At 38.0% G+C, this 12088-nt stretch overlaps 1 protein-coding gene across 7 annotated transcripts in view; it reads left to right on the plus strand.

Annotated features, from left to right (window-relative positions):
- LOC115433109 (vang-like protein 1) overlaps positions 1 to 9050 on the plus strand; it is a 70315-nt gene extending 61265 nt beyond the window's left edge. For 3 of the 7 annotated variants that reach the window (XM_030154339.1, XM_030154348.1, XM_030154392.1), the window contains 5 exons: positions 1374 to 1534; positions 2306 to 2341; positions 4724 to 4871; positions 6518 to 6752; positions 7549 to 9050. In XM_030154339.1, the coding sequence (XP_030010199.1) occupies positions 1374 to 1534; positions 2306 to 2341; positions 4724 to 4871; positions 6518 to 6752; positions 7549 to 7809 (841 nt within the window). In that variant the 3' untranslated portion in view covers positions 7810 to 9050. The remainder of the gene's footprint in view (positions 1 to 1373; positions 1535 to 2305; positions 2342 to 4723; positions 4872 to 6517; positions 6753 to 7548) is intronic. The other 4 variants (XM_030154358.1, XM_030154367.1, XM_030154384.1 and 1 more) reach the window with 4 other exon arrangements.
- Positions 9051 to 12088: the final 3038 nt, after the last annotated feature.

The following is a 12088-nucleotide window of genomic DNA, read 5'->3' on the forward strand; positions in this document are numbered from 1 at the left end:
ATATTGGTTTTAATATTTTTGGGTATGAGCCTCTGGTCCTTTTTTTTGTCATTATACCCTCCATGTGCACTCTGCAAGTCACCAACTCCATACTGGACATCTTCTTTGCTTGTTTTGTTTTTGTGCAGGAATACTGGATAAGAAGGCAAAATGAGATATCCCAAAAACTCACATGATTGGGAGAGGAGCTGGCTGTCAGTGTGTTGGCTGACAGTGCACTTATGATTTCAGTTTTGACTCTAATTATTGCTTTATAATCTTGTTTTTATAACTGGGTCGAAACTGACCCTAACAACGCAAAGGTCATAATTTTAACCACAGCATTTCATAATTTAGTGGAGAAAAATGTTTTGTATTATTTTTGTTGAAATAGAGGTTCCTGACAAAGTCAAAAAGCCTTGATGCAATAAATACATTTTATGTGGTTCATTTATGCATTTAAAACCTAAAAGGGTCGGTGCTGACCCTAACACAAGAGAAAGGTTTAATTTAAGTATTACCGTGTCCTTGGGTTTTCTGGTTAAAATTGTTAGTGTTGCATTACTTGTGTCAAAACACATGCACTATGAAAAGAAAAGTATTGAGACACCAAACAGTCACATCTACAAATTACAGGACATTACGTTCCTGTCTAATTCATGCACCTATTATTTAGGGCAAAAATATTATCATGATAAAAATATCCATGCCAGTTGCTATTGATAATTATCATAATTAATGTAAAATCAATATCTTTTACATTTATAGGATAGTTTGTGGTTTGAGATGATTATTTATGGTCAGAATGAGACATTTTGTCAGTGTTTTAGCTGATATTGTACGACTCCTGAATATGAAAGAACAATTTATATTTAAATTGTATTTATTTGAATTGTATTTATCACAATATAAAATTATACTATGATATTTGTTATTAGTTTTATCCCTTGAATTCAATATGTCTTTCCCAATACTTTTGTCCATGTAGTATTTATTAGATTTCACATTACATCTGGGCATTAGGAAGAAACAGGAAATACTGATAATGTAAGCACAATGTCCCATAGTAGTCATTATACTGCACATTATAGAAATAATCATTTAAATGTACTTATCGTTTAAATATTGTTGCTAGAGCTCTAACATGAAACAGATCTAAATCTCATCAACAGTTTAGAGGCTCTTAGCTTTTCCTCTGCATCATTCTTCTGTATTCAGCAGAGGTTGTTCATTCAGGGGCATTGCTGGGGGGATTTCTTTGTATTTGGTATTATAAGTAAGAGTATTAAGCTGCTCACAAGAGCATTAAGCTGCTGAAGTTTTCATTTTATGTTCAGAAAGTAAAAAAGGAAAATCCTCAAGCCTTTCCTTTGCTCTGTGTTCTCTTCCTCCAGTATTCAGAGGGCAGCTCTGGCCATCTTAGAACACTATTACTGCGACTTCCCCGTCCACAACCCCGCTTTACTCTCCGCCTCCAAATCCCGAGCAGCCAAGCACCTGGCTGGCTTAAAGGTCTACAACGTGGATGGTGAGTTCCCAGCAGCCTCAGCGGAGGGTGAGTGGGATGATCTTTGCTTTATGTGTTGTTTCCCTGTGTGTTGACCTTTGTATTCTTGGATCTTCCTCATTTTGTTGTTTTTGTGTTTTTCTTTGAGTGTTTCCTCTGTAATTTTAAAACAGCTGGTGCTTTGGGCAATAATTATAGTTTTGTCTCTCTGCTGTTTGAGTCTTAATTATCTTTAATGTTGTGTTTACAGTCTCACTTCTTCTACAGCATCCAGACCACACTAAGTTTATTCATAGACAACATAAACCCTCATTATAATGTCTATACATACATTTACAGCGTTGGTAATTTCCTCGCTGTGGTGAATCCCTGTGAAATGAATATAGAGGAAACATTATTGTTTCCAGGCATGATAAGAAAAACACACTGCGGCAAACTGAAACATTGTCATATTCCACCTTTTTAATTAAATCTCCATTGTCACACAACAATAATGCAATCTTTTCTCAAAAAAATGTTGTTTCCTTTGACAGATTACCTGTCTCATGTCATTTCAAGCCTCTGCAAGTACATTTTCATCTTGTATTGGAATGTGCTGAAATAAATGGCTGCCTGGGAGGAAGAAAATCGATCTACATATGTAGTTTAAATGAAAAGCTGATGACAGTAATATAGGTGATTTGTAGCTGTTGCAAAAATATGAGACTGGTAATTTGATATCTGACATTAATGAATCCAATTTGGAGATGCAGCCTGTTAAGTGCTCCAGAGTTAATCCTCTCTTCTGCTTATGTTTGTCTTTACATTGATGCTAAGAAGTCTTTAAAGCTAAACTAAAAGCCTACCTTTTGGACAGTAAGTACATGCAATGCTGTAACTTACTAAACACCCTCAGAGGCTGCTGGTGTTCACTTGATAAAAGCTCCCCTTGCATCTGTACCACCTTTAGATACCCTTAAAGCATAAGGACACAAACACTCACTGCTGTGCTAGTGATTCACTGACTCCTCCTGCTGCACTCTTTGCATGCCACAGGTTGATGAAAAAGTTCAAAGTCGTTCTTACACAGCTGGCAGAATGTAACACAAACCCTCTATTAAATTATTGTGCTCCCACAAGTGTACTCAAGCTTCACTTAAGCACACTAACATGACTCCCTCCTTTTTTCCTGTTGCTATCAATCTTCTTCCTTTCTTCTGCTTCCTCTCTAGTCCTTCTCAGATGTGAGTGGGAGACGGCTGATAAAATAAAAATATAGCACTGTGCACTACATATACAGTCGCGGAAAAAATTATTAGACCATCAAAAGTCATCAAAAACAGTGGTTATGCAATCAAGTTCTAACTCCTGTGTGTATCATGTGACTAAAACAGACAGAAAAGAAAACATGGAATGCCTAAAAGCACTGTTTTTGTCAGTACAACGCCATAGATATTGATGTAAGAACTGAAGTGATTTTGGTTATTATCAAGAAAACATGGAAAATGGATAGATATCAGCTCTGAAATTAAACTGTTATGAGCTATTTTTGTTGTTATCATTATATTTGTCTAAACAAATGTACCTTTGGTTTTACCAGGCATTAAAATGACCAAGAAACTGAGGAAAACAAGGGGTGGTCTAATAATTTTTTCCACGACTGTCTAGCATTTATAAAGAACTCTGTACTAGGTTGGTCACCATAGCACTATGATTTAAATTGACAGTGGCTAGATTACATAACGATGGTTCTCATCTATATAAAGGCAGACCAGTGTGCTTTTAAAGACATCTTGTTCCACCCCATTCTTTGAGTTTGGTTAAACTAGTAGTACAAGTATTAGCATAATTATTTGTATAGTAAAGTTTACTGTCCTGGACTCATATGATATAAAGTTAACAACAATATTATTAATCACTGTCACTATTAAAATGACTTAATTTGAACAATTTCTATACCATTTTGGTTGATGTTTTGGGACTTAGCATTTTCATTATAGTGTTTGCAATTACAATTTTTTGTTGGTTTAAAGCATCACTAGTTGAAATTAAGACAACGATTGAGATGTAACAATTATACTGTTTAAAATGTAGCTGTAAAATATCTGTCTAAACTGAGTTACTAATTAATTGGTCACCTAAACTGTGCATTGAAGTTGTTTAGCAAAGGAAAAATACTATAATCTGATTAACATGTTATGAAATCTTGATTGAGGTGCCATTTCTCTTTTGTTCATCATCCTCCATTCTTCTGCAGCTACATGCTCAGGGAGTCTCTCTGTTTTTCTTCTTTAAATCCCTCTAACTTTCTTTGTGCAGTTGCACCAACATAACAGCTGTAATAAATAAGTCGAACTCTGGGACAGACAATAATCTTTCCCTGATTAAAGACTGGTGAAGCCCTGAGCACAAAGCAGCCATAACATTCAATTACACCGACTCCAAATGAGTTCAGGTGATTTTATGATGCTTCTAATGCTATTGGGTGCCTTTATTTTTCTCAGCTCTAGATATTAGGTATTGAAAGTGAATCCCAGTGGAGAAAGGTGTTTGTGCAAAACAATCTTGCAAAGATGTGTAAAAAAAAATATATGGTTAAAACAAGGCAGAATTGTTGCTCCTGATATTCTCCACATGGCTTCCAACCTAACATTTCTCACCCATAAATTTCCTACAAAAACCAGGGCATGCTGTTTCAACCGGGTGCTGAAATCTCCCTCTGCTTTGTCCATGAATTATTCTGTTCATGTGTGATCCCTGCCCCACATTAATAATTCACGAGCTCTGCCTTCTTTTAACCCGCATTAACATCAGGCAGAGTTCATCAGAAACCCCTATCCTAATTCCAAGCGCTGAAACATAAACTTTTGAAGTTGCTTGAGATGCTCATTTAATTGGACATCCTGTGCCTCCTGAAGGCACCAAGTGGCAGAGTAATAGGAATGTTTGAATACCAATAGCCATATCTGGGTGAGCCATGTGTTTTGATTTCAAGAATTCAGGCTTTCGAATGATCTCAGAACAATTAAAATTTCGACTTTGTGTAGGTGTTTATATCAGCTCCTGGGATTTTAATATAGCCGGCGATGAAAGGGAACAGACCAAGGGTTGTGCACATTCATAATCCACCAGTCAGTTCCCCCACATTGCACTTGATGTCATCACCAAAGACTCCCTCATTTCTTTACCTTTCTCTGTAAGGCTGCGATTTGTACTTTCACTGAATAGAGATTGTTTCTGTCTGTTCTGCTTGTCCAGGTCCAGGAAACAATGCAGCAGCAGGACTCGCCCATTCCCAGTCCAGAGCTATGATCGCAGCGGCCGCCCGCCGCAGAGACACCAGTCACAACGAGTTATACTATGAGGAGGCCGAGCACGAGAGGCGAGTCCGCAAGCGCAAAGCCCGGTAGGTCAAAACGAAGCTTTAAGTGTTTCTGCAGCTCCTTGAAAACCCATCTAATCATTTGAATTTGAAGGCCCTTTGAGCTACAATTTTTACAGGTCTTAAAAAATGAATTTAAAGGTTCAATAATATTGAGTGGCACATCCAAACATACTGTAGAGGGACACAAGAAAGAAGAGAAAGACTGTTCAGAGCTACTGTAGAAATAACAAGGTGAACCATTAACAATGACCTAAACTCTAAGTACATATAAACAGTTCACTCTAAGACAGTGTTGCTCAAACTGTGGGGCGGGCCCCCTAGGGGAGGCATGAAGGCTTGCCTGGGGCGGCATGGGATCACTCCTGGGTGTTTTTTTTTCTCTTGGTGGAACTAATGTTTTAGCGTTGGAGCAGCCTGGACTCATTTTAGGGCGTACAACAAAGAAATGTACGGTCATGGTGATCTGTCACTTGACTAGACAAAGAGTTTAGGTTTGGAGAATGGACAAGGATTTGACTGGAAAAGAAAACTGTGCAGTGTTTCTGTTTTTGTATAATTTGAACTTTAATGTTCTGAGATGTGCAATGTAAACGGGCTAATTGCAGCCACTGTTATTGTTAAAATGTTCATCTTTGTTACCAAAATGTGTTTGTTGTTATAAAAAAAAGTAACTTTACTGTCATAGTTGTAAGATAATTGCACATTCCCTATTTTGTTTGGAAAAATATTGTCTCGGGAGCATTCTCGTTGAGTTTATTTGTATTGTTCAAGCTAAAATCTAAGTTATTTTTAATTCGAACAAAAAATTATTCAAGGATAAGCAAAAAGTATTGTTACAGTATTGATGTTTCTTTCAATAAAAGTTCTAATTGCACCACTGTTACAACGTTGTTGGGGTTGAGGGGCGGCTGGAGATTTTTCGTCCTCCAACGGGGGGCCCGAGAGAAAAAGACTGAGAACCACTGCTGTAAGACAAGACTAATGAAATCTTTATAATGATTATCAATATCACATCATATTAATATTGTTTTGAAATCACAGCCTCCTAAGCTCTCCAACATTATACACAGTGGATCTATCAGTTTTTGTTTGTCCTTCAAAAGCACCTTCTCTGTTTTCATACTAAATATTTTTTCCATTGCCCCACTGTCCAATCTTTCTACTCTCTATCAAACTGAACAAACTTTAAACTGTTAATTTTTGTTGTTTGCAGAAAATGTTAATACAGAGCTGTCCAAGTGTGAGAGTCTCCCTACTGAAACTAGCCTTGCATCATGTTGTCTCTTTTGGGGTTTGGGTTATTTTAATACCCCTGCCCACTTTGGTATATGTTGTTTGCTATATTAACTGTTTAACATCCACGCTATTCATAATCCTAAGTGATGTTTGATTAGTTACTAGCCTTAATCCAAAGTGAGGTTTAGGTTTTTGGTGTGTTTTAACCTATTTATCCTTTTAAGAGATCAAGGTACACTAGCAAAGGATTAGTCTTAGAAGTGTGAATTTGAATCGTATTTGACTTCATTTGAAAAGGAACATGTTCACATTTCAGTGTTTAACATGTGTCTGAAACACAATTGAAACTACAGCAGTTCAAATATGGCTCAAATCTAATCCCAACCCTATAATTTGTCACTGCTAACCTGTTGAATGCATGTTTCCTCCAGTCTGGTGGTGGCAGTAGAAGAGGCGTTCACTCATATCAAGCGCATGCAGGAGGAGGAGCAAAAGAAGGCTCCAGGAGACGTGATGGACCCACGTGAGGCAGCACAAGCCATCTTTCCTTCCATGGCACGCGCCCTGCAGAAGTACCTGAGGACCACCAAGCAGCAGCACTGCCACAGTATGGAGAGCATCCAGCAGCACCTGGCCTTCTGCATCACCAACAACATGACGCCCAAGGTCAGACTTCAATCTGCATGTCATTTTTTAAGGGGTTCTGATTTAACCCTTTAGCCCCTGACATGTGAGCGTCCTGAATGTATGATTTATTTTAAATATTCCTAAAAATTCAACCATTTGACCAATTGGAAAAATTTCAAAATGCACTGATAGAATAGACCTTGCACTTTCCATAGCCATTTGAGCATGCTCAGTGCACCCCTCGCAGGCTGTGTAACGGGGGGCAAAATTCAGAGAAGTGAGTGAGACAGACTCACTGTAAAAACAGTTTGTGCTTTTTTTTTTTTTACACCACTTTTTTGTCCTTTTTTGTTTTTATTGTTGTTTGTAGTGTTGTTATGGTTTCCTTAATTTTTTTTTACTGTGTTTTTACCGAGTTTTGACCATGTAACTGCTTTTTGGAGTTCAACCAGGTGTAAAAAAGCAGCTGGACTGATTTAGAAGAAAAGAGCCCCAAAGCAAAAAATACTGGGCCTAAATGCAAAGACTTGTTGTTCAGTGTATTCCAGTTCACTGTTCAACATCCTAAATCTCTTATTAATGTACTTTCTGAGTGCCTTATTTTGTAAAAACCTGTCAAACTTCAGTTCCTCTCTTTATCTTTTTCTGTTATTTCACCCTGTTTTGACCCTGAAACACACAGCAAAGCAAAACCACTGAAGAAAAGGAACACAAGCACAAACTTACAGCACCTTTTATGACATTTCTACAGCTGGAAATTCCAAGCAAAAAGGGTTACAGAATAATTGAATAGTTTTTGAGCTGAAATAAATTCGTCTGTGTCTGTTCTGCCCAGGCGTTCCTCGAGAGCTACCTAACCCCGGGTCCAACCCTCCAGTACAGTAGGGACCACTGGCTGGCCCGACAGTGGACGTTGATCAGCGAGGCATCCGTCACCAGCGGCCTGAAGGACGGCTCCGTGTTCCTGCTCAAGTGTGTGGACTTCAGCCTGGTGGTAACTGCAAAGAAAATCCCCTACATTCAGATGTCAGAGGAATACATCGACCCCAAGTCACACAAATTTGTCCTGCGGTTACAGTCTGAGACCTCCGTGTAGGACTCCAAACACTTTAAAAAAAAAAAAAAAATTCATCACACTGTTTTCATGCTCATTTTGGGTTTGCAGTTTTTATTTTTACTTTTTGGAATTTTTATATATTATATATGATTCTATATATTACATTTGAATATATTGGTCTTTTATTGTTGTGTTTGATTTCAAGGACAAATGGAGGAATCACACAGGATTTTTCTCACCGCATTTTGATTCAGACACTCCGTACTTTTAAAATGGTCGAGCAAGTTTGTGTGTATGAACTGCGTGCGCGTACACGTGTGCCATTTTGTGTCACAGGAGTCATATATTTCTGACATGCTGAAGCCAGATGAGATGGGAACAAGGAGCGTTTGAGGTTTTTGACACGCCTGTAGAGACTTTACTTTGTTGTTTTGATCATTCTGTTTTTTTATCCATCGGACAAAAAGACAAACCACTAAGGATTGTGATGATCGTGATGGATGGCTATTTTGTTTTCTGAAGCCTGATGGAAGTATCTCACCTGTGTTGCTGTCTTCTTTACAACATCTAAACATATCTGGATTCTCCTTTGGACTACTTTTTTTTTTTACAAGGGAAAATTGCTTCCTTTGAAATGAACCGAATTAAACATATTTGGCAAAAAAAACAATCTACCAATCTTTGCATTAAATGCACATTTATGTTTGTTAATTAAATGAGTATGACTAAAACAGGCTGGAAAATATGTGTGTGGAAATCACAGTCTGCTCTGTAGGGACATCAGACTGTTTTCTCCTCCCATCTCTTGAAGTACATCAATATTTGAGCACATGTGCAAACATTTCTTTTGACAGGTGAGATGTCAAATTTCAGTCCACCTCATGCCCAGCCTAAGGCGTTGCACCCTTGAGTGTTATTTTTGGCAAAGTGAGACATTTTGTGTTGTGGTTTTTTGGGGGCACAGTCCCTTTTCGGGTGCAATGGAGCAAAATCAAACATTTCCTGTCCAGTTGGGAACACATGCACACGCTATGTTGAACACTGGGGTGAACTCTAAATGAACCGGATCATAAGAGATTCCCACAGACAGTTACATACCAAGACAAATGCCCAAAACATTTGCCCTGCCTCGTCGGTTCAGTAACCTTCTCAGGGCTTTCGTGTCTGCTGTGTCTGCTGTGTCTGTGTGACATGATGGAAAAGATGGCAACAGAGCAGAAAACAGAATGAGAACCTATTGGAATCATTGCAAAAAATGTTACAAGTAAATAAAAAAAAAATACTACTGATTATTTTATAATGCAGATTCCCCGCTCTGTGGGTGACTTAGCAGGAAATATTTAAAGTATGATTTCATTTTGGACTCACAGGGTTTGCTTGTGTTACTAATATTCATTATGGATGCTAATGTATTATCAAACTGTGTTTGTTAATGGGAAAATGCTGAAGGAGGGCGGAACCTCCTTCCCAACTGGGCCGTCTGGTTTTCGGTTACAGCTTCGTCACACCTTTGTTGACAGACGCTCACGGTGAATCCTTTCAGGTCAGCTGTGAGGAGTCTTGTGTTAGTTTCACCGGAAAACTCAGAAGTCATTTTTCTGATCACTCTGACCTGATATGTCAGTGTCATCCCCTTAAATCCACAGACCCTGGTGATGTGTAAGGTCGTCACACCCCACTACAAAGCCCAATACTGATACAGTCATAACTGATTCTCCAAATTCATCAAAGTGGTAAAAGAGAATCACTCTGAGCTAAACTATTCAAAGAAAAATATTATGTCTGTTTAATAACATCTTCTGTGGTCATATGGAAGACTGTCCCATACTGCCCCCTGGTGGCAAACTTGATAATGTCTGCCTCAAGACAGTAGCAACGTGTATTAATGTATCATAAAGATACTGTTCACTGTTACAGAAACATTATTTCACTGTAAACTTGTGCACCACCCAGACGTTTCTGCTGCATCCCGTGACGTGGTAACAGCAAATCCCCTTCTGAAAACACCTGCCACTGGTCATATTTTGTTCCTACTGACAGATGAACTTTGTATGAACTTATGATCCCAATGTGACTGTGCCTCCTGTTTTTACACTGTATCTATTTATGTAAACATGCATGTGTGTACGTACACCATTCCAGTTCACATGACCAGCCTTCTCGCTCTCTTTTTTTTTTCTCTGTCACCATCTGTCACAGTGTTGCCAAGTTACGGTCGTCTGTTGGGGGTTTGGTTTGTGCTGGACAGCTTTATACTGACATGACATTGCAATGTAACAAGTACGGCAGTTTCACAGCATTAGTATTTGTAAAAAATAAAATAAACATTTTTATGAATATTTGTAAAATTGTTGAGTATGTGCAGTAAGTGATGCTGACCTGTCTCTGACTAGGAACTATATCTAAGAGCATATTTCACTCATTACTGGTCCTTTTGTGGCATTGTTTAGTGTTTTGCATCTATGTAAATTAGACAAGATTGGCCTAAATACCAAACCTCTGCCGTACCTCAGAGTTCCCATTCTGACATCAGACTGAAAGCGCCCAGGCCTGTCCAATCAAGAGGAAGTAATTATGTCAAGTAATTTGCATACAAGCCAAATTATTACTGAAGGTAGTGTAATACATGTTATTTTACATGCAATACAATGTTTTGGGTTTTTTTTCTTTCTTTTTTTTACATGTCTGCCCTTAAAGCTGAATTCTTTAAACCAAAAACTTTATGTAGAACCACTTCAAGAGTTTGTCGGGGGTCTATTTCTGGAGCATTCAACACAACATTTACTGCATTATTTTGAGTGTGGCTTACTACATACTCCACGTAAACAGAATAATTTGTTTGTCTTCTTTAGGTGGCAGAAACAAGAACAAAGTTTGTTCTGGCCAAGATATTTCGTAATTGACGAGAAAAGCTCAAGTGCTGAACTGTTTGGGTACTTGAAAAGTTAACGCTTTCCCACATTAACCCCGCCCACTTTGAATATCTGACCAATCGCGCAATAGTTCTCCCACACAGCAGTATCAGTGTTATGATGAAAACAGGGACTAAAACTGCTTTACTGCTATGAGACTAAAGCTTAGAAAAAATTTTAATGAACATCCATAATATAAAAAATTTGGGGGCCACTAGTGCTAATTTTTGGAACTACAGTATATGACATTATGGATAAGATAAGTGGGGTACAATCCACTCATGAAATGACTATAGTTACAGTCTCAAGTTACAGAGGGGTCATTTTGGTTTTTTGTGGGAGAGTCTGGTCTAGGGTCTTGGGTCTCTGCTCCCCCTCACAGGTCCACAGCTGATGTCTCCTCTGATGTCGTCTACACAGTGTTGTAGATTAAGGAAAAAGCACCAAACCAACAAAAAAAATTGATGGAAGTCCATAATTGATAGCTGTTTTTAAGTAGCTTTCTCTCTTGATGAAGTGTTTCTATGGAATTTCTGCCTGTGTGTGTGTAGGGGGAAAAAGATCCTGCATGTCAAAATAATATCTAAATTATAATATCTATAGAACATCTAAGGTTCAGTGTATGATATTTAGTGGAATCCTTTACCTATAGTGTCTGCTAAAAACAGTCAGTTCTTGGTGTATGACTTAAGGAGATATTAACTCTGGTCTATTCTCAAGTATAGTATGTGATGATAAAAGCGCTTGATTGTTGATGCTACTGTTGTAAAGTGGGAAAAAAGAAGATATAAACAGGTATTTCTAAGGTCCTTGAATCACAATTATTCTCATTTCTGTGTTTGTCATTATTGTATAGTAACTATTATATTCCATTTCTGCAGACAGACCTTTAAAAGCCCTCCGGTATAAAACAGGAAAACGGAGAACAGGAAGTTCATTCTGGGCTACATGCAACATGGCTGATTCGGTGAGCAGTGACCCACTCTCTCCATAGATTATGTGTCATTGTGCATTGAATAAAAATACTCCAATTTTTATTTTTCTTGTGATCACACTGTAATAAAAACGTACATGTGAATATTATATCCCATTTCTGCAGCTGGATCTACCTACATTACCCCAAATGGTAAACATTAGACTTTTAATGTCTCAAAAACGATGCTATCCATGGGAAATTTTGACTTACTGATTCAAAAATGTGAAGTTAGTATTTCAAAATATAGTGACATAATGGCAGTCACTATTTTGCGATACTAAGTTTGAGACAGTTTTCCATTACTTTGCATTCTCATCCGGCACAAATTCATTTATCACAGTAGCAGGAATGTCCTTGCATAGTTGCAAATACTACTTCCACAGTAGTATTAAAGGTGCAGCATTAAATGTTGTATTAAATGTGTAGTATC

The sequence above is a fragment of the Sphaeramia orbicularis genome, chromosome 2 (assembly GCF_902148855.1).
Source record: "Sphaeramia orbicularis chromosome 2, fSphaOr1.1, whole genome shotgun sequence".
NCBI lineage: Eukaryota > Metazoa > Chordata > Actinopteri > Kurtiformes > Apogonidae > Sphaeramia > Sphaeramia orbicularis.